General features: G+C 43.6%; 1 protein-coding gene across 5 annotated transcripts in view; it reads left to right on the top strand.

The window, feature by feature from the left end:
• LOC118671310 (speckle type BTB/POZ protein) overlaps window positions 1–15,969 on the top strand; it is a 76,405-nt gene extending 60,436 nt beyond the window's left edge. For 2 of the 5 annotated variants that reach the window (XM_036339353.1, XM_036339352.1), the window contains 5 exons: window positions 5,185–5,362; window positions 8,217–8,272; window positions 8,752–8,874; window positions 12,632–12,831; window positions 14,342–15,586. In XM_036339353.1, the coding sequence (XP_036195246.1) occupies window positions 5,185–5,362; window positions 8,217–8,272; window positions 8,752–8,874; window positions 12,632–12,831; window positions 14,342–14,486 (702 nt within the window). In that variant the 3' untranslated portion in view covers window positions 14,487–15,586. The other 3 variants (XR_004972737.1, XM_036339354.1, XM_036339355.1) reach the window with 3 other exon arrangements.
• The last annotated feature ends 7,425 nt before the right edge of the window (window positions 15,970–23,394 follow it).

Raw genomic sequence — 23,394 nt, 5'->3', positions numbered from 1 at the left:
GAAGAAAGATATCTCCTCTAAATATTGCATCTGGTGTTTTAGGCAGTGCCTTTATTGCATTATTTTTAAGTCCACAGTGGGCCCAGCCTTTTCTCATGTGCTGTCTCCCCCCTACCGCCCCATATCTGCTCCACCTTTTATATGGACATTGTTGATTTGGAGACCAGTTGTCTTGCCCTCACTTGGCAATCTCTCATCCTGTAGTTAAGACTGAGGCGCCCTCTCCCCCTTCGCTTCCCCATATAAAATTCTCTTAGGAGAAATGCTGTGGTTAAGTTTAGATTTGCCTTACTGACTTAGAAGGGAAGTGAGATGACACTTTGGAAGTGAGGAGATGTTGAACAGGGAAACGTCTGCTGGGTTCTGCTGATGCCATCAGTTTCTTACCATCGGACCAGGTATGCCATCTGTTCTCCTCACACTTCAGTGTTGGCCACAGGTGCTGAGTGTTGCTTATCATACTTGGGCTTGTGCCTAGTGAGACTCGTTTCTGTTCCAAGGCTCTCTGTGGACTTAGTAGCATTCAGCATTGCAAGACAGTTGCATGGGGGTATGTGTTGGATGTGTGGGTTTTAAAAATATATACAGCTCATCTGAGTTTTTAGCGCTTTACAAAGCTAGATTATTCTTTGGTGTAAGTCCTATCCCTTTGACCTGTTGCTTCCTTTTATCAATGGGGGGAAAATATATGTTTATTTTAGTTCATATTCATATTTTATTTATTATTGGTTTAGATAGTATTTTGTTATTATTCGAGGCTTTGTGAAGTTGATGCCCTCATACAAATTTAGATTATGAATACTCCACTGTTCCATTCCTCATCAGTCTTTGGCCCAGATACATGTCTGTCCTGTCATGATGCAATAAGTATAGTTGTTTCATTAATTTTAAAATATTTTTTGATATTCCCAGAGGCTGCAGGAGGGAATTCATCCTAAGGTGCAAGACTAAGAATCACACATTTGTATGTTTGGGCTTTATTTTAGTAATGTTACTGTTAATGAATATTTAAATGAAATTAGATTGCAAACTCTGAAAATGCCAAATGTATGGTCTTGTTTATAATGTGCCACGCTGGGTTCACATTCAATTTTCAGTGATGTTTTTGTCTGACTATTAGGAAATGTGGCAATTCTTCCAAGATGATATTGCTTAGCTAATGTATTTGGAAGCATTTTCAAAGTATTCCTTGAATTGTCTATTTTTACAATCCTTTGAGCTAGGTTAGTTCTATTATCTTCATTTCATGTTGTTGGGGAGAGAAGCGGTGCCTGGAGAGGTCAGGTAATTTTTTCCTAACATTGTGCAGCAAATTAGTGTCAGCTCTCCATTTTCTCTCTCTAGGCTGCTGTGCCACGCTAAGTGGAGCTAAATGCTATTTACCCAGGGAAACATGGGCTCTACCAGGTTTTCTTAACAGAGAGTATTTATTTTGGTAATGAAACAGAATCATGAAAGCTTTACACTTTTAATAATTTGGACCACGGAAAATCTACTTGAAAAATCTACTTGAAAATCTACTTTTAGCTTCTGTTGACCCTTCCCTCCATTTCTTATATTGAAAACAAGTAGCTGTTAGCAATAAAGATGCACATATTCCACCTTCGTTGTATGTGCCTTTGATAGGTAGAAGATTTCAGAGTTTCTTTGTAATGTTGCAATTAAAGTTGAAATAGGAAATATCTAGATGCTACTAAACTCTTTTAAAAATATATTTTTTAAGTGATTTTAGAGAGGAAGGGAGAAGAGGGAGAGAGAGAAACATCAATGATGAGAGAGATTCATTGATCAGCTGCCTCCTGCATGCCCCACCACTGGGGATCCAGCCACAACCCAGACATGTGCCCTGACTGGGAATCGAACCATGACCTCCTGATTCATAGGTTGACGCTCAACCACTGAACCACGCAAGCCAGGAGATACTACTTAACTCTTAAAACATTTCTTTCCTTCTCAAACATAGAATATCCCTTCATAGCCTCGGAATATGATTTTTGCCAAATTTTAAATGTGTGGATCTATTTATTTTTTTCTCTTTATTGTTATTAATGAATTATTTGGATATTTTAGTTGAACTGTGTGAAAATGCCAATATTTGATTGTTTTTGTCCTACAAAAATGGTGATTTAATATGTAACATTATTATCCTATATAATAAAAGGCTAATATGCAAATTGTCCCCTCAACTGGGAATTCTACTGGGAGTTCAACTGGGAGTTCGACCAGGGGGCGGTGCTGGTCAACCCTACCCCCATTTACCCCCCCCCCCATCAGGGGCGGGACCAGACCGCCAACCACCAGCGGCCCATCCCCCCAGCCACTGGGACTACACCTGTGCACAAATTCATGCACCGGGCCTCTAGTAGGTTATAAATATGATAATGTAGTAAACTTCAGCCAACCCAGCAGTAACTTGGAATTAACTTGTATGTTTCTCCCCTAACCCTTAAACCTGTTGTCTTCCCCCCTTAGGATATACTAAAGAGCTATTTTGAATTATATGTTATCTCCTCATATATTATTTGTAGCCTGAATAATATGTTGTTTTCATTTGATTGGTTTTGAGCTTTATAAAGTTGGTGTCAGAAAGTATGTAGTCATCTAGGACTTGTTCTTTTCACATTATGTTTCTAAAATTTATATTGTGGATGTAACTACCGTTCATTCATTTTTACTGCTGTGTAATATTTGTGTGAATAGGCAACAGTTTATTCTCTTGTTGATGGACATTTAGGTTGTTGCTAGTCTTTTGATTAGAAACAGTGCTGCTGCTATAAACAATCTATATGCAGAGTCTTTCCCCCCCTCAATTGTTTTAATGATATGGAAGTTAAAAAATATTATTTCCATTGGTTTTATTTTTTATGTTTAAGTAAAATATTCAGGAATTGGCACAATCTTTAGTCTTTTATGAAATATTTTTTAAGAAAAGTAATTGACTTTAAAAGTGAGGCCCTTTTACAGCTTGAAATTTAGAGGGTTATACAGCCTTCCTGAGACATTTTCATGCAGTCATTTGTAAGACGGCATAAATGTCACAGTCACGTCATCTTCGCAGCTGTAATTCTGAATGAGTCTCCATAGTCAACTTTATAGGCATTAAAAAAATCTTTAGTTTTTCTCAAAATGGTTTCATTTTAGCAGCATCATTTGCAGAGGAAAACAATCCCTTTCTAAGTTAAAAGTTTGGGCTCTGAAGACTCATTTGTGAATGCCATTTAAAATTTATTTTTAATTAAGCGTATTTAATGTTGGTAAGAGGTGCCAGACATTCAGAACTCTGGAGACTCCAGGCATCCATATATCTACAGAACAAGTCTGGCTCAGACAGTAAAGGTACATTCTCCTTCTTGTGCGTTCCTATTTGTGTCTAGAGAGAGGAATTGTCCCTGCAAGAGGAGTCACAGTTTTGGGTGCCCCACTTATTACCAAGCATGCATCTAACCAGCAGAGGGTCTGTGGTAACCATAGTTTGAAATTCACCTTATCTCTTGCCAATTCATTTTACTCAGACTAGTAAATTGCCATCAAGTGTTAATGACTTTGGGCTCCTGTCAGCCTGGTTTAATTCAGGCTTAGGACCTAGTGCCAAAAGCATTCTCCATTCCCTTCATTGGTCATCCCAAGAGAGTCCTGCCTTCTTTATGAGGAAGTTGGATTTACTTGGTCTTTTCCTTTTTTTAAAATAAATTAATCATCAGTATTTTTAAGCTGTAACTGGAAACAGGCATTTTCTACTTTGATATTAATATTATATCAAAGAAATAAGAGTGTTAATATGAGAGAATGGCTGACCCAAATTAGAGATCTTACACAGGACAAGAGAGGATCTGTGCAGTAGTTTGTGCTGGGTCTCAGGCTATTAAAATAATGTTATAATCTGGCTCTGATAAATGTGCTGCTAATGCTAAGCACATTCATAATTGATTAACTTGGCTGCTTCATTGCTCAAGACTATAACAGCTCGTTTTAAACAAATGAATAAATTTCTCGACCTGGTAATAAATATCTCACTCCAGCACAGAAGGGACTGCGGGTCATTTGGATGGGGCATTAACTTTGCCTCGGGGTTTATGACTGCATTTAAGGGATGACTTCTATCTTGAAGGTTAAAAGAAATTTGGGTCATTTAGGATGTTCCTAAGCTGCCTTTCTCAACTAACTTATCAGAATAGCAAAATGGGGGAGCTGATTCTCAAGGTTTATGAATTCTGCTTTGATTTTAACATTTCTAACCTATTATGATGTAGGAGATGAAGCATAGCAGTGATTACTAGGCAGAAGACTGATCTGCTTCAGTTTGGTAACTTACATTTATTTTGTAATGTTATATGATTTATAAATTCTTGTATTTGGTATACTAACAAATTTACCTTTCACTGATGCATCTAGAAGTTACCTTGTTTTGTTTTGTTTTAAATCTAAACTGAACTGTTAATTCAACTGGTTAAAACCTGCTGCTGAAGCCATGTGGCAAGTTGGATCCCTCTTTAAACCTGTTCTTCTCATTCTGTTCCAAAGCTATGAGTGCAAGTCTAGCAGGAGCCAGCAGTCTTGTATTTCATTGTCACAAATGACTGAGTAAGGGTATAAATGGTGTGGGATACCCACACAGTTATCTCTGCCAGAAAGATCTTCCAAGCCTAGTCCTGTTCATTAAATTAACACTTGCACGGAAGTACCAATTATTTACCAGGCCCTATGGAAGTTGCATGTTATTTTCATGTTCCAGACCTAACTAAAGTAAGTGAAATGCTTTTAGGTGTACTAGATTTTTCTCTCTGAAGAGTTTAATTTAAATGGTAGTTTCTATAGGAGTTCTTTGTATTTAACCTTAAGGCAGAATAAGGTAAATACTTGAGGTTTAACATTTGTTTCTTTTAGTTTTTCCCTCTGATGGTTTTGCCCAGGTTTTCAGGGAAGGGGAGGTGAGGCTTATTAGAAGTTGGAGGAGAAGGAGATTTGTGGGGCTTTCTCCCTATTTTCCTGAGATGGTGTAGACTAAGTATAACTGTGATAGATTGAAAATTACGTGATCCAGAGGATAAAGCCTTGATTTGTGGAGATGGTTTCAAGAGAATATGACTAACGTTAGTATCTGAATGAGGTATAAATCATCTCTCTTCCTGCTGGGAAGAAAATTCCTGATAACAAAAGCTTTGGACTGTTTCCTTGTCTTTACAGGTGAGTGTGGTGCAAGATTCCGTCAACATTTCTGGCCAGAATACCATGAATATGGTGAAGGTTCCCGAGTGCCGGTTGGCAGATGAGTTAGGAGGACTTTGGGAGAATTCCCGGTTCACAGACTGTTGTTTGTGTGTTGCTGGCCAGGAATTCCAGGCTCACAAAGCTATCTTAGCAGGTTAGTATCTATTCGTAGGTTAGTATCTTGTTCGTTTTGGTGAAACAAGGCAAACCAGTGGCTGCATAATGACCTGTTGAATAACTTCAGCCTTTTGAACTAGTGAAAAAAAATTGCAACTAAATATATTTTTATATTGTGGTGACATTAGTTGTCATAATCAAAAAGGCAACTCTGCATAAAAATGGTATTTCTATTTTTCCTTTCTGTAGTGGACTTAGGCCACCATTTTCAAGGAATGGATGATGATATGTTTTGAATGCCTTTGCACCTAGAAAACAGATGTCAAAACACTGCTTAGGATCAAGTATTAGTTCCTAAACAAGGGACTTAGGATATAACAGAGAGGATTCTGGACTCAGGATAAACTACGTTCAGTTAAGTCCCCTGCCCTGGAGATCTTAGGCTTCTCTTCCATATAAACACATCAGAAGGATAAGAATATTGCCAGTGACATGGAGGATCAGGTCTTATTCTAATAATAGGCCCTTTGTCTTTGAGACGAGAAAGAGTGACACAGAGGGGAACTGACAAGGCAGGGTTGACTTGACCACATGAAAGCATAGCAGCCAGCCACAGACTTCTATTCAGGCCATAAGACATAAAAGGAAATAGCATGAATTTTCAGCAACAAATTTCTTACCAAGATTCTCAGCTCTGTTCTAAAATACACACCTGGAGAACCCCACTCTGGCTCAATCTAACCATCTTTCTGTTCCCTCTCTGAACTAGATGGTACCGTGTATTGCTAAAGAAAGTCATCAACTCTTAGGTTAGCGCTCCATACTCAGCTGGGCCCTCAGCACTGCCAAGAACTCGTCCTACAGTTAGTCAGCTCCCTTTCTTTTTCTCAACAATAGCTACTTCACAACTTCACTACTCTCCTTTAATCTCCAACTCCTAAAAGATGACCTTGCTACTTCTTCCAAGAGAAAATTGAGGCCCTGTCCCTTAGCTCTTGCCTCTCACCTTACCTGCATTTTCCCTGCATTCTTGGTGGAAGGGGTGTTCTTCCTTGTGTCCAGAGTGCTGTACTTTCTACTTCTGTTCTGTTTCATATCCCATGCTGCCTCCTTCTTCTTCTTACTCTGCCACTTATACCCTTGTTATCTGGTATCTTCATCAACTCTCGTTCTCCTATTGCCTGTTTACCCTCAGTCTATAAACAGGCTCAGGCTACTCCCCCTAGTTATTCATTCTCATTCTCTCTCTCTCTCTCTCTCTCTCTCTCTCTCTCTCTCTCTCTCAGCTCTCTCTCTCTCTCTCTCTCTCTCTCTCTCTCTCTCTCTCTCTCTCTCTCTCAGCTAAATTTCTTAAGTTAGCACATTTACTGTCTCAACTTGTCTCCTCTCACTGTCCTCAGTTCATCTACATGCAATGAAAGCAGTTTTCCAAAGTAATATGGCCGGCTAGTTCTTACATTTGAGAGACTCTCGTTCATATATTATTTGGCTCCTTTATTCTAGTTTTCTTCTGATTCTCTGGCTACCTCTGATGTGTGGCCTCCCTCTTCTTCACGCATCCTTTTAAACATTGGTGTTCTCTCAGTTCTCTTTTCATTCTCCTTATTCTCCCTGGGTGATTTTATTTATTTCATAACCTCAGTATCTGTCTATCCAGTGATGACCCTCTAAGCATATCACTGCTTTGGACACTTCCCTCTTTATTAAAATCACCAACCCTTTAGTCTTCAATTTCTGTAATGTATTTATTTAGTACCTTTTAGTCTGTAGCCCTTCTGAGATAAGAACAAGGAGAATTAATATCCTTTGGCATAGTTTAAAGCATTGAGGCTCAGAGGGTTTAGTGATTTGCCCAAGATGTGTGGTTAAAAAATGGCAGATCTAAAATTAGTCCTTCCTAACATAAACTATAAGTGAAAGTTCCAGTTACCTGTTAGCTCAAAGTCCTGTATATATTCCATCTGTTCTTCCTCTCTCAGTTAGAGATTGGTAGTCTTAACTTTCACCAAATCCCTGATTGTCGGACAACATGATAAGATTTGAGTTCTTAGCCATTTTATTACTTTCATGGTTGAAATTAAGTTTACTTATTATTTATAGTGTTCATTAGACTAGAATTGGGCATGACTTAGAACACTGCTTCTTAACCTTTTTTCATTATTCCCACCCCTCGGGGAAAAATTAAATTATCCCCAATGAGAGACATTAAATACTAAGGAATAAGATTTTGTTAGGTAGGGTTGAGTTTTTTTTTAATTTTATTTCATTTTTTTATTTTTTATTAGGGTTGAGCTTTGAAGGGCTACAAACGATGTAATCCCTAAGATTTCTTTTTCTTGCCTCTTTGGGAAGTTATCATCTCTGTTGAGAATGCAAGGCTGGGAGGACCAGAAAACCTGCTGTATATGAGCATGCGTTTCATCTAGTTAGTGGATGCCATTGAGCCTTGTTCTGGGCCTCCTTGCTGTGTGGTCCCTGGATGTGGGGAAAGTAGGTGTCTTTTTTCCAGGCAAAAATGTAGGTATCAAGACATCCTGCTTAGAACCCTAAAGGACCTTCCAGTTGAACCCCCAAATCTACCCAGAGAATATCATTGTCATCCAACATATAGATAAATTTGAGTAATTTCCTTAAAACATGAATGTTTGGAATCTAGCTAATAAATTATTTTGTAAGTAGCATTTTCTTTTTTTGACTATGTATTGTAATTACTAACTTACTGGTATAATATGAAAAGAAATGAATTTTATGATTCTGATATAATTTGAGGCTTAAGACCCTTTCCTATACCAGTGTGACAGCAAAGAAAATGACCTCTTCTACATAACAGAAGAACTGAGTGATTTACAACGTGATAACCACATTTGTCTCTGTTGCCTTTCACTTTCTAGCTCGTTCTCCAGTTTTTAGTGCCATGTTTGAACATGAAATGGAGGAGAGCAAAAAGGTATGTATCAGGATAAAAATATGTCTTCTAGCTAGGTGACTAGATTCAGATGAGTTTTCCAATTTGGCAGCAGATTTATTTTCCTAATTATCTTTTCTTACTGTGTTACTAAAATGGATTATGAATTCCCTGAAGGGACACTGTGAGAGTGGAGAGAGGTAGTCCAGAAGGATTCTAGGTAAAGGAGACTTACTCTCTCCCAGGCAGATCATCCAAAGGGTTTGGGGTGAGGGTATTAGACATGTGTTTCTACTCAAGAAAAGAAAGGTAAAAAAATGAAAGCTATAGTTATCTTTGAAAACAAAGGTGGTACATATGATGGAGAATATTATAATCAAATATGGCAAAGAACAATTTTTCATTCATGTTAGGTTTTAAATGATACAAGCTTCTCTCCTCACTAGAGCTTAAAATCATGAAAATTGTTTAGGGAATTTGTTTTGCTGGAATGTTTCTGACTTCCAGTTTTTCTGGCATAGAATCGGGTTGAAATCAATGATGTGGAGCCTGAAGTTTTTAAGGAAATGATGTGCTTCATTTACACGGGGAAAGCTCCAAACCTGGACAAAATGGCTGATGATTTGCTGGCAGCTGCTGACAAGGTGAGATAGGAATAGAAAAATAATCACAAAACTAGGAGTTTCTGTAACTTCTTGAGTTTCATGGCGGGGCTTCTATGCTGCATTGTAAGTAAGATGAGCACATATCTTAGTTTGGCTAGACAGTCCTGTTTCATACTTGTGCTGCAGCCCAATTATTGAAAGCGCCCTTTTTATTTTCAAAAGCATCCTGCTTTGAATGGTAAATTATATATGGCCACTCTACATATGGAAAAGAAGAAGTCTGCTAAATTACCTCTCAGATTTAACCATAGTGATATTTAAGACTCACATTTGGATTTATAATTTGGCTTTATAATGTATAAAATGTTGTTGGGTTCATTAACTTTTATTTAAACTTTTTCAATAAGAGAATAATCTTTTTCCCAGTGTCCTGGTTAGCATTTTTAACTTTCCCCTAAGTAGTTTTTGAAATACTCAAAATTGTAAGACGATTACTATCTCTTTGGGAAATAAGAGCTACTACTACAGTAAATGTATACTTTGATTGTAAGATACATTTTGATTTGAGAAATGTTAAAGTGTGAAAGTGAAAATGGGATCTTAGAAAGGAAATGCGATTACCTAAAACAACAGACCAGTGATTCCCAAAATAAGCTGGGGTGGGGGGGCGGGCGGGGCGGGGGGAGGCATGTGCCTCAGTTGCAGACTCAATCCCAATGAAACACTGAGTGTAACCAAGTCAAATGCGAGGTTTTGTGTATTGTTGCTATTTTATTGCAGGATTTCTCAGAACCTTTAGTATGTTCATGTGCACTATCATAGCATTTCTCCAATTCAGTTAACTCTGGAATTCTTTTCCTGAAAGATCACCCCTGGATTAGTGTTCCCCAAAGCACACTTTGGGAAACTGACTTTCATTGTATAAACACATTGAAGAGAGCTCAGTGACCTGTCTGTCCTCCAAGCCCTGTGGTCTAAAGAAGTATGACGGGAGTGGGGGTGATTACTGTTTATCCTGTGGGAGCTTTTCTTGTGTTGGGAAGGGGCGTTGCGGCAAGAATGTCAAAGGACTTAAACCCATCCAATAGCAGACTCTCTGAGAAAGATGGTTCTCCGCTGGAAGTGTCCCTTCTTTCTGCCAGGATGCTGCAGTGCCCATGTGAGGCAGAGCTGGCTCTGGCTCCGAGGAAAGGGCACTAGCGCCTTTTCAGGATTTGCTCATGGGACTTCCTTCCACCTTCCTTTGCATCCCTGAGGACAGAGGAAAGTGCCTGTATTTACGTGGAGGTTTCATCTTTATTGATCAGCGTTTTGGAGTGTTAGTAGAGGATAAGGCATGTAAACCCAATCGATGCTACAGATGAAAAGGATTGAATAATACTGTATCCTGCATATTACCTTTCAAGACTGAATTAGTACCGTTAAGCAATGCGAACATCCCATTCCCTTTCAGTCTAGCTCAGCTCTGACCAGAGGAAACTTGCTTCCAGTGGAGACAGTAAGGAAATACACATTGTGAGCTCTGAGGAAGTTGAAGACACACAGCCCAATACCTGCTGCTTTTGTGGTGGTTGTTAATCCTCACCCGAGGATATTTTTTCCATTGATATTTAGAGAGAGTGGAAGGGAGGGGGAGAGACAGAGAGAGAGAAGAATTGATGTGTCTCACACATTGATTGGTTGCCTCCTGCACTCACCCACACCAGGCCAGGGATTGGGCCTGCAACTAAGGTACATGCCCTTGACCGGAATCGAACCTTTGATCCTTAAGTCTGAGGGCCCACACTCTATCCACTGAGCCAAACTGGCTTCCGCCCAATACCTGCTTTTTATAAATACGAATTTTATAGTGATTCTGACTCATCTGCCCTTTAATTTTCACTGAAGCAGTCACTTGGTGCTTACACACAGGCGTTTATCTTCCTCTCATCTTCTAGCTCCCATAAAGGTGAGTAGCATTGAAAGGCCCACTTTTTAGACAGAAATACTAAGGCTCAGAGTTGTATATTCTTAGAGCCAGGGTTAGACATATGTGTCCCTGGGTTTTCATTTCTGCTCCTCAACCAGAGAACTTACTGGGCACTCACTACTATAAGAGCTCAGAGCATAGGGATCAGCCTGAAGTGACATTCTAAGAATGGTATTTTCGGTACATTGTGTTAAGCTGGGATTTTAAAAGCTAAAGCAGTTGAATCACAGCAATACTTTAAATTTATGAATGAGAAATAACTGAAGGGTGTGTTTTCAAATTCCATTCAGAATTTCCCATTAGACACTCCTTGCTTCAAGCTTATTGGAAAATATTCTTACCTTTATACCTCCTTGTAAGCGTCAGGAAAACAGAATAAGAAATCTTTCATGGAAGGATCTAGACCTCTAGAATTTACCCAAGAGACTGCAACAGCTTCTTCTGAGCTTTCCCAGTCTCCTGGGGACATGTGTAATTAGACCAAAAACAAAACAAAACACGTTGGCCAGGCCGGGAGACACAATTTCAATCTCTCGGGTAAGTACTGCCATTAGGCAGGTTTTTCAGAAGTATAATTAAGAAAAAAACTTGGTCCCCCAAGGGACAGCAGTGGCTACTTTTGTCTAATTATGCAGTAGGGATCAGAGCTATTCACAGCAAAAGTCCTTTTAAAAGAAAGTATTGAGAAAGGATAAGAGGAATATTCTGTGCAGCACTGTGTAAAAACTGAACATTTACCAAACCTTTCCCAGCCTTTTAAAACAAAAACCTAATTTCTTGCTTGTCTAGTGTCATTCCTGTTTTCCATGGAAACTGTTTTCCAGTTACTCAAATGTAAAAATTAAAGCTGTACCAAAACCAATAAAATTCTCTTTTTGCTGCAGGAGATCAAAGTGCCAGCAGATATGCCTCCTCACCCAGAATTCATAAAAATAAAATTGGCCTGGTTTGATGGCCATGATTCAGCTTAGAGGAATATTATGCCACTGAGTTCTGAGGCTCCTTAAGATGGGACCTGTAGGGAGACTGGAGACCCCCAACCAAACCCCTTTCCTGTGAACTGATGAATGACATTTTATTTTGTGCCTCCTTTTTATGCCTTCCTCCTCCTTGTCCTTGAAGTTCCTTAGTAAGTTCATAATCTCATATTTGAGAGCAAGGAGTACAGTTGCGTCAAAACAAATCAACTAAATGAAATGTGCCCAATATTAACCTAGACTTTCATTTACAAAATATTTATACCCTTTACTTGGAAGAAGTTTTAGACTGAAACTGGATCCCAGGGTCTTTGTTGCTTTGTTTTTCTACCCTGAGAATCTTAACCTCAACCCCAATAAAATAGGACTCCATTTACCCTCTGTTTGAAAGGAGGCTGGGGTTGACCCTCATTCAGGAACAGCTCGTGGCAGAGATGCTGGTGAAAGCACCACAGGCTCCTTTCCACAGCCCAGTGGGCCAGTCAGGATATCCTGCCAGGCCGGTGACCGTGCTTCACCCTAGAGCGGCTCCGAATGAAAGGACTGCAGACACTGAACATGTCATGTCCCTGGTGACCCGAAGCAGAGTGATCTGTCATTGTGAGGGTAGGGAGTGATGGTTTAAGAAACACTTGAATAATATCGGGACAGGGTAAACGTGAGGATGTGGGTCTATTTCATAATTGCCCTTTTTCTCCTAGGTACACTGTAGAACTGGAGTGGTAGGTATGCACGTTATTTTAGCTGTCTTCATCTCAGCATTTGGAGTATGGTTATGTTTTACAATTACAGTCGTAGCCTTCTCACTGAATGCGCGATTTGTTCATGTCTCCGTTACATGATGGTACAGCTTCAGGAGCGGGCAGCCCAGAGCTATTCTGTTCTGACGGCAGTGCTTGTGTTACAGTACGCCCTGGAGCGCTTAAAGGTCATGTGTGAGGACGCCCTCTGCAGCAACCTCTCTGTGGAGAACGCCGCAGAGATTCTCATCTTGGCTGACCTCCACAGCGCAGATCAATTGAAAACGCAGGCCGTGGACTTCATCAACTAGTGAGTTGGCATCTTCAGAGTCCTTCTTCCAGGGTAGTTGGGGCAGCTGGAGAAGTGAAAAGACTGCATTAGTGAACAAAATAAATGAGGAGCTTCATTAACTTCTAGTAGTAAATACAGTTTTCATCTTTCCCTTCATCTTGACAGTGTGGAAGAGGGTTTTGCTTTCACGGGTCTAATTTGATTGCTGAGTGAGGTGTTTTACTTCCATGTAGTGATCAGATTGATGAAAATGATAATGTGCTGTGTTCCCCAAATGATAGCATCTTTCCTTCACATTCACTGGCCTGATGAAAGGCATGCAGATCTCTGGGTGAACAGAGTGTGTTTTTATGAGTTAGTAAAATATATCTAATGGTCCATTGTGGAATGGGGAAAAGAGAAGGGGTCATCAGTAGAGAAAGAAATGTTCATTCCAGTAGATCTGTTCCTTCAACCTTAAATGACAAATGACCTGGCCATATTCCTTTCTGAAATAATTCTCAGTGGGGCATGTTCTACTCCCCTGCCTGATGGGGAACAGCATTTGGAAAAAACCCAAAAAAGAGCAGGTTTCATAAAACCCTCACAACAGTTCTCACAACAACCTCAGAGATGGGTCTAAGACAGCAGTTGCCAACCGGTGGTCAGCAGACCACTGGTGGTCCGTGAGGCCCGAAAGGTTGGCGACCGCTGGTCTCAGAGGTGGCCAGGCAAATAGCGAACATGATTCATCACAGAAAATGCCCCAAATCAGGAAACCATGCCCTCTAAGGCTGTTTGTAAGATTGTTTCGAAGGAGTTACTGATTGAGGAAAAAGAGGAGACCACCAGGTGATGGTCCTAGTGAGTGCTCAGTCTGTGGTGGACACTTGCTTGGTGCTTTGTAGATCGAACCATTCAAGGAAGTGTGGTTAGTATCCCCTCCTTTTCATTCAGATAGACCCCAGCTCTGATCTGCTCTGTGGTTAGGGCACTAGGAAATGGCAGCGCCAGGTGGAAGCTCTGAGCTGTCTCTTGTCTCTTCATTAGCAACATAAAGAGCATTGACAGCCCTGGCAGGTGGGCTCAGCTGGTTGGAGCATCATCCCCTGCACCTAAAGGTTGCGGGTTCCAGCCCCTGTGTGAGTGGATGGGAGACAACCAATCATTTATTCTCTCATACGCCGATGTTTCTCGCCCACCTCCTTCCCCTCTCACTAACATCAGTAAATCATATCCTGGGGTGAGGATTTTAAAAATGTAAAGAGCTTTGATAGTGTAGAGACTAGCCTGAGGGACATTTCACCTTGTAGTTAGTAATATAGTAGCTCTAAGTCCTGGTTTTCAGAGTCACAACAGCCACAATCTGGTCAGCGATCTGCATACCCTCTAACAAGCAAATTCTCATGCATATCAAGGATTTTCTATCTGAGTGTTACTTGCATTGATACCCTTTACAGCAAACTCTGGGAAATTAGGCTGTCTAGGCGGCTGTTTAACCCATCCTTCACTCCCTCGTTTCGTAACTCATCTCTCATATTTCTCCTAGTCATGCCTCGGATGTCTTGGAGACCTCGGGGTGGAAGGCAATGGTGGTGTCACATCCCCACTTGGTGGCTGAGGCATACCGCTCTCTGGCTTCGGCACAGTGCCCCTTTCTGGGACCTCCACGCAAGCGCCTGAAGCAGTCCTAAGATCCTGCCTGTGAGACTCGGTTTATTTTCCAGAAGCAGCAGCCACTGTGGCTGCCATTGACCACCAGGTAGACAGCGCAATCTGTGGAGCTTTGACTCTACTGTGGGGGGAAGACTGCATCTCGGCCCCAGACTTTTAAAACAGCACTAAGTAACCTTGGGGGATGGGGGGAGGGAAGGCCGGGACTCCGGCTGTTCAACCTAATGAAACCCTGTTGCTGCGTCACTGTGTTCCCTTTGGCCTGACCGAGTCTGATCCTGTGGGGATTCGGTTAGGCGCTGGCCCTGAGGACAGCCCTGCAGTGGTACTTGGAGAAATCTGTCTGCATCTAACTGAGCAGAACAAATCGTCAGGTGCCTGGAGCAAAAAGGAAAAAAAAGAAGGACCGTTAGTTTTAAGAGAAGGGGAAGAAGAGGAAACGAGAAAGGATTTTTGCAGAATTTCTCAAAGATCAGCTTGTGGATTCCAGTACTATTTATATTGAGAGAAATTTCAGTCCATCCAACTGTGCTAAAACTTGGATATTTGTGAAAACTTCTCACCACCATGCAAGTATCAGAAGAGCTCTCTTGTTGTTAGCACTTACTGTTTGCAAGAACAGAATACATTCTTTTATCCCTTTATGAAAAACGACAAGCGAAGGCGAAAGGGGAAGGAGGTTATTTGATCTGGAAGATGAGTGTTCTGATGTGGTGGCTTTTGCAAAAAATCTTTATTGGTGTTGGAAACTGGAAAAAAAATAATTCACCCAGAATTCATACTGTCTTGACAAGAACTATAGCTCTCTGATTTTAGATATTGTGGAAAATGTTTTTTTGGCATTTTTCTCCGATTTTATTTCTCCTTCCTCCCCCCTTTTCTAAAAAAAAAAAAAAAACAACAACAAAAACACAAAACATAAAAAGAAGAGAAAAGAAAAGGAAATTTTATTATTAACGCTGTGTGAAAAAAATCCCAGCCCCGATTGCTCAGCTGTTCTTACCTGCACCTGCATAGGAGCCAGTCCTGTTCCTTCCAATTCACTCCTCTTCCTACAGGAGAGAACTTCCAAATGTTAATTTTTTTTCTTTTTGAAAATATAAATAATGACTATTTTGTACTGTGTGGTATCTCTGGTCTTTCGTTTCACTCCTCTGATTGGTGTTTTGGGTCTGAGTTCCTTAAGGGATTTTGAAGGCCTCGTTTGATCTGCAGTTTGCAGAGATAATGTTGGAAGGCCTGAGCGGTGGGGTTTATTACATCTCCCTAATCTCAGGTTCCTTGGTGAGCTACCAGCATCTGCCAGTCTCTTGTCCTTGAAGATCTCACAATCCACCTCCTACGGGCGATCAGGCTCCTGCCTCAGCCAAGACAGGTAATGGAAGTGGGCTTTCTGCACCCTACACATTCTAAGACCTACTCTCAGTGTCCTCCCAGTGAAATATAAAAAGATCAAGGGGACATGAATGTGGAGATTAAATAAAGGGAAGTTATTATCTCTGATTGATTCTGTCACCGACTTGATGTGATAACTGAATTCCCAGCGAGCTCACAGGAATGCTCTGGGCTCCTCTTCTGCATTGGTCATAGCAGTGCGGGTCGGAAGGTGGGACACAGTGGGAAATGCATTGGCCATGTGGCCAAGGTATGTGTTATTTGACTTAGATGGAAACTCGACATATTTCATCTTCCAGTTCCCTTCAGTGACTTTAGCCTTTGCAAATATTCCAATTTTCATTTATCTTGCCACCCCTGGAATGAAGTAAATAAGATCTGTTATCAATATAATCAGAGACAGGATTTGCTTATTGGAAACCGACCAATCCATTGCACTCTTCAGTGTCCTTCTAAGCATCACCTGTGTGAGGAACCGCCCAGTTCTCCAAGTTCTGGCTGCTGTCCCTGTGCCGCCTCGGTCCTCACTCCCCAGATCAGCACACAGTTCCGGGGATCAGGGCATACACAGAGTCTCCTGCACCCACATTGTCCCTCAGGTGACTGCATTTGCTCAGCAATTCTCAAGTTTTCAGCGAACGTTCCATGCACAGTATCTCATCGGAACTTCCCAACAGCTTGATGTTTGGTGAGACAAGTGATAAATAGCATCTTCCCATTTTATAGATGAGAGATGTTGAAACCCAGAGAAATCACGTGACATGCTAAGATCACAGAACTGTTGAGTGACAGTTCTGATGTAGAGCCCTGAAAAGATGGTCAGTTACTGTAAGAAGTTTCTTCTCTGAAGTGTTTATGGATCTGAGGTGAAGCTTCCTGTGGGAACAGCAAGAGCAAAGCTCTGGGAAGGTGCCTTTGCCGCTTGCTCTCCAGAGGCTCCCGGAAGACAAACCAGACCGGAGATTTGCTTTTTCCTCACTCGGAGAGCAATGGGCCTGGGGCTGGTGAGTTCGAGGATATGTCCTCAGGGGCGGGGATAGCCATCCTGGCACCACGCTTCTGGCAGGAGAAGATCCCTTGTAGGATTTTTCAATCTTTATGGAATTTCTAACGTGGACTTGACTGAGGGTACAAAGCTGTTAGGATTTCAGGTCCTGGTGAAGCCACTCCGTGCCTCTCCTGTCATTATTACATTATTTCTGGATGTGTTTGTTTTTGTTTAAATGATACAGTTGAAGCCATCTGGTTGTGACAACATCAGAGCCCCAGCATACTGTTCGTAACCCTCCCACTGCCACCACCCCCTCCCTTAGCTCCCCCACGTCTGAAATTTAATTCAAGTTAACTCCACAATCTGGGGCATGTGCTGTCACTGCAGAGATGTCCATGCCAGTGGAACAGTTGGAGATTTCAATTCCACAAGGATATGGCTTATTTATCAAAACAATATTTCAGGCAAGCGGTTTCACAGCACCTTTGGCGTCGCGGTTTCCGGTCCAAATAAGAGTTTTCTGGCATCACTTCCCAGCTCCCCTCCTCCCCTGTGTTCAGCCCCCCTTTGTCTGGACATGGAGACAGTGAGCCATCCATGGAGAATCGTTCCCATTCCCTATGTGGAGATTAAACCTCCCTGTTGTCCAACAATTGGGCATCTCAAATGCCTTTAAGGGTTTTAACAATTTAGGGAAGAGATGCTGCTTTTCCTTATCGCTGGCAAGTCAGTTGGCTTTTAGGCCTTTGAAGAGATTCTTCTTTTAAAAAGTATTCCAGCCGGGGACATTGAGATCTTTTCTTAGGGCCAAAGATCTCTGGCTTGACCACCACTCTGTACATTTATTTATAAATCTGGTTTAAACCTATTATGGATTCTCCATATTGCATGAGTCCTGTGCAGATGAAAGAAAAATAGCTTGTATGTTTATGAACAGAACAACAAACAGAGGGGGAGTTGAGCTGCACTTTGAAACTGACTGTTGCTTTGTTCTGGTTCTTCAACGCCTATAAAAGAACAACTGAATTCCCCCAACATGACTGTATTAAATCCTTCCGTTTATCTTTGTCAAAAGCAAATTCTTAAAAACACACACACACACAAATGCAAATACTGGGCTGGAGCCCAATCTTATTTTAATCTTTTTTTGGGGGGGAGGGGGAGGGGTTAGAGATACTTTTATAACACCATAACAATCACCCTAGCCGATTTGGCTCAGTGGATAGAGCACCGGCCTGCAGACTGAAGGGTCCAGGGTTCGATTCCGGTCAAGGGCACATGCGCAGGTTGCAGGCGCTATCCCCCAGTAGGGGGCGTACAGGAGGCAGCCACCGATCAATGGTTCTCATCGATTCTATCTCTCCTTCTCCCTTCCTCTCTGGAATCAATAAAAATATTTAAAAAACAAAAAACCATAACAGTCATATTTTGGATACAATTTTAATTTTACTTGAATTTCACAAAAGAAAAAAGTTGATAGAATTGCTGAATTCATATAAATATTTCCTCTAGACAAGAGATAGTTCCCCTAAAATATTCCTTCAAGATTAAAAATAAAGAAACTGTGAGAACATTAAAGGTTGAAGTCATTATGATTTTTTCCAAGGATATATTTTCATTTTTGTTTGTATAGACTGACTTCTTGCTGTGAAAGAGTTCGTTGGCCCAGCCACACTGGCATGAACACGCAGTTCTGTACCAGTAACTTTCAGCCACTGGACTCTCCCCAGGGCTCTCCCTCTCTCCCGGCAGCCCCATCCCACCGCCAGGACTAACCCCAACCCCCATCTCCCCGGGACCCAGAGTTACAGGGGAAAGAGGACCCAGGTCCCCCCTCCCAGGCGCCTTCAACACCCACCACTTAACCACTTCGCCCCAAGCAGCTTAGTTTCCATCTGTTTTATATACTGGCCCTCAGGTAAGGCTTTGTTTGCAGAAAGTATTCAGTGTGAAAACCCTGCTCAAGGTCAGCCCTCGGGCCCTTGCAAGTTTGCACAGTCTGGGATTTCCAGAATGGAGGCCTTTCTCCCAAACACACTGCCTCCTATGAAGTCAAGTGCACGGCTGCATCCTGGTGTGACTACCTTGCACCCAAATGGGCAACCATCACAGGCCTGCAGGTATGGAGATGACCCCTGAGCCGGCTCCAAACCAGGTGGGGCAGAAGGTGCTGGAGCCCAAGCTCAAGCGGAGGCGGCAGGAAGGGAGTGAGGGGGCTTTGCTCCGGGCCCAGCCCTGGGCCAGGTGCTCACGGGCCAGATCCTCTCCAGTCCTCTGAGAGGTGTTTCTCTGCTCCCTTCCCTTCCTTCTGGAATTACTGAGCACCTGTCTGTGTCAGGGGCTGGGGCACAACGGCAAAGCTAGATCCCCAAGACCTCCCCGCCCCGTGAGGGCATCATCCAGAAAACAGCTGTGACTGGGGTGGGTGCAGGATGCAGGGGGAGCCCCAAGTGACTCAGGGAAGGTTCCCCAGTGGAGTTAAAGCCGAGCTAGGATTTGAAGGATGAGGAAGGGCATTGGAGGTGGAGGGAACTGCATGTGCAAGGCAGGGAGGCAGGAAGGAGCCCGCCTGGTCTGGGAACTGTGGGAGGGCGTGGAGCCCAGGTCCGGGAAAGATGCTGGGTGAGCTTGGGGTCCCAGAGCTCACTATGTGGACCCTCTGCCTCCTTGACCTTTGCTCCCGGCTGCCTGGCCAGGAAGAGGTCCCCACTTACCTGCACAAAAGGAGGCTTTGAAGCTGGAGAGAGGGAGTGAGGAAGCTGGTGTGTGTTTTGGATTGTTTCTCAGAAATCTCCTCCTTTAACACCATGGCAACCAGGCAGCAGCTGGGGTAGCCCCCTGTGAGCTGGGCTGAGTTGAGGGGGAGGTGGGCTGGGGCTAGGAACCTCTGCTCCCCCTCCCTGAGCCTCAGTGTTGGCATCTGGAATATGGGCACCACAACCCAGTTGCTGGCTCCTGTCAACCCAGGTGCTCCAGGAAGGGAGCCCCAGGCTGGACTCATTAGGGCAGCGGTTCTCAACCTGTGGGTCGCGACCCCTTTGGGGGTCGAACGACCCTTTCACAGGGGTCGCCTAAGACCATCGGAAAACACGTACATAATTACATGTTGTTTTATGGTTAATCACTATGCTTTCATATGTTCAATTTGTAACAATGAAATTGGGGTCACCTCAACATGAGGAACTGTATTAAAGGGTCACGGCATTAGGAAGGTTGAGAACCACTGCATTAGGGGGAGGGCTGGGGAGGTAAGGGTGGGGCTATGAAGTACCCTGCATCATCCAGCAGCTGGGGGCTAGGCAAGGGGAGGAGTCCCTGAGCCACGTAGCCTGCCCTTCCCACCAAGCAGCCTGCCCTGGTGTGCCCACTGCACTGTCCCTGCCAAGGAGCCCCTGGGGCAGTGAGAGACCGGACCGAGACACAGACACAGGGATGAATCCCCTGTGAGCCCCCGCAGTGAGAGGTCTAGGGGGTCTCCTGTGAGGGGGCACAGGGCTCAGCTGTTCCCAGAACCCAAAGCCCCAAAAGGTGGGGCAAGGAGGGGTGCATTTCCTGAGGCTGCTGCTCCCATGACTACAGACTGGCCTAAACAGACAGGAACACGTGCTCTCCCCGTTCTGGGCCCAGAATCTGCAATCAGGGTGTCTGGGGCTGTGGTCCCTCGAAGGGCTCCAGGGGAGGGTCCTTCCTGCCTCTTCAGCTTGTGGGGGCTCCTGGCCACACCCCTTCAGTCTTCACATGGCCCCTCCTCACGTGACTACTCGTGCTTGAACATGTGGCCCACCCCCTTGTTCACGTGCTCTCTCCTGGTTGATCAGAGTCCCCTTGAGACCTCGCATGGTCTCTATTCCAGGGTGCCCCCTCCCTGGTTGGCTGTCAGCTCCTGCCTCACACCAGTCTCCAGTCCCTTTTCCAATGTCCTTCCAGAAAATTGTGTGTGCGTGCCCTCTCTTTCCTCCTGGGACTGTGGCAGCTGGGACTGTAAAAGAGACAGGAGAGCAGTGGCCCCTCCAGAGTCATGCAAGAGGTCCAGAGGGGCCCATGCAGTCCCTGGAAGGCCCTTCCAAAGGGTAACCAGGTCCAATCTTATTTTTTACAATTAATTATCTTTTTAATCAGCTGGACCCAGTGTGTTCCTTTATCCCATGACTTCTCACTGAACTCTGCCCGACATCATTTAGATTCACTTCTGATGGTTTGCTGACTAATCTCACATTCAGGTGGGTGTGGTGGGACTACTCTTTATGTGTGTGATGCCCAAGGTGGATGTGTTTTTCCCCTTTTAATTTCAGAGGTGACTGCGGCGCGCTGGGGCCTTTGACCCAATAAGCAGACACCTCGTGCAGACAGAGAGCAAGAAAGCCAAAGCAGGACGGTCAGTGTTTTGGATAATGAGCTGGGCACACGAGAAGCTTTGACCTCCAGATGAGAGTGGAAACTTGAATGTTGTTGACTGATGGGATCTTTGTGCCACCAAGCCATTAGCGAGATGATCCCTCCCCGCTAAACCCCGTAGTGCTGGAGTGGAACCTGGCCTGTGGGACACTGTTTGGTTCTGATTCCTGCAACTCTAAGGAAAAAGACGTTTAGATTTGAGGGGATTCAATACATGCAACAGAAATGATTAACAAGTGGAAGGGGATCAACTCTAGGGGAGAAACATTATCTATGTATATAAAAGCTAAGCGACCAAACAACCAGTGCTATGACGCACACTGACCACTAGGGGACAGACGCTCAACGCACAGGATCAGGCTCCCTCCTGTCTGGATCAGGCCTGTGGGGATCAAGCCGAAACCGGCTATCCAGCACTCCCCAAGAGGTCCCGAATTGTGAGAGGGCACAGGCCAGGCCGAGGGACCCACCAGTGTACGAATCCGTGCACCGGGCCTCTAGTGACAATATAGAAGGCGTAACTCAAGTGTGGGAATGTAGCACCCAGCCCACAGTGAACAGAGCTCCCTGGAGTTTGGAACACTCATGGGCTTGTCATGTGCAGCCCCCTTCATCCCGGGCGTATAGCTTGGGAAGGTGATCATGCCACATCCTCAAGGTCACTCAACCTGGCTGTAAGCCAAGAAGCAACAGAAGGCAAAGGAATAGTTTTGGGGCACGGGCCCAAGGGCCAAAGGGAAAGCGAAAATCCAAGAGTTTGCCTGGCAGTAAAGGGGACATACCTGCTCCTTTTGCCCGGGTGAAGTGGGGAGAGTTTTGACCCCCTCAAGACCCTTGAAGGTGAGCTCTTAACAAACTGAAGGGAAAAGAGGGGCCCCCACACAGTTCACCTTCCTTTACTGTCTGAGAAAACAGACATCCAGAAAAGTGAGGTGACAGACTCAAGGTCACAGAAATGAAAACTCAGGCCACTGGTTCTGCAAACCAGAAGGTGCCAAACATTGGGCGAGGCTGGGGGCTGAGGCGGAGGGTAGGATTTCTGCTCTAATTCAGTCCTAGTCGCAGCGGTTCTCAACCTGTGGGTCGCAACCCCTTTGGCGGTCAAACGACCCTTTCACAGGGGCCTCCTAAGACCATCCTGCATATCAGATATTTACATTACGATTCATAACAGTAGCAACATGACAGTTATGAAGTAGCAACGAAAATAATTTTATAGTTGGGTCACAACAGGAGGAACTGTATTTAAAGGGCCAGAAGGTTGAGAACCACTGGCTCTAGTGGAAGAGGCAGGGGAACAGCACAGAGACAGGGCGGGGGTCATAGCATTGAGGACATGGCCGTAAGGAGGTCAGTGGTTACCTTAGAGCAGTTTCTGGCCACTGATGGAGGCAGAGGCCAAGGCTGAGGAGAAGGTAAGCAAACAGACTGAGTATAACTCCTTTGCAGACGTCGGGCCGGGAGAGAGGGAGGGAATCTCTCCCGCCCACTCTTAAGAACTTATGTCTCAATGTAGTCAACACATTTATTTTTGTCTAGAAGTCATGGCACACAGGTTGTTCCGTAAAGTTACAGACACTTTCATAACTGGTATTTGTAATAAAAGTCATGTTTACAGGATAATTATAGCTTTAAATCGAGAAAGAAAACAAGCACCTTCAACCCCAACACAATTTTGAGAATGGTTTCCTGAAGACAAACACGTGTTCTTCTATTTCTTCAACCTCGCCATCTTCCAAGTAAAGGTTTGCTCCGTGCTTACGATTAACCCTTTACAACATGCTTTCCTGAGCCAGTGGCTCGGTTCAGGGGTGTGTGGTAAAGGCGTAACATTCGTTTCCCCAGTTTGGTGCCAAGCCCTGACTGGTAGCATTTGTCTGTCTCCATGGCCCATTTCAGACTCCCAAGGTGACATTACTGGGCACGGTGTTGGAAAGGGGTCACCATTATCTCATATTTCCACCAGGCAGATAAACAGATGTCTATAACCTCACGAGCACAGATGATAGTAAAGTGTAAAACCATCAGGAAGAGACGCATGTTGAGCATTGCCTTTGCTGCTAATTGTATGTTAATACAACTTGGTGTTTAATGGGCCACTCCACCACCAGCTCTCGGAATTCATGAAAATGTAACCACTGGCTCTA

Source organism: Myotis myotis, unplaced genomic scaffold (assembly GCF_014108235.1).
Source record: "Myotis myotis isolate mMyoMyo1 unplaced genomic scaffold, mMyoMyo1.p scaffold_m19_p_17, whole genome shotgun sequence".
Lineage (NCBI taxonomy): Eukaryota > Metazoa > Chordata > Mammalia > Chiroptera > Vespertilionidae > Myotis > Myotis myotis.
The sequence above is the reverse complement of the archived record's forward strand: the minus strand, read 5'-3'. Positions and strand labels throughout refer to the sequence as shown.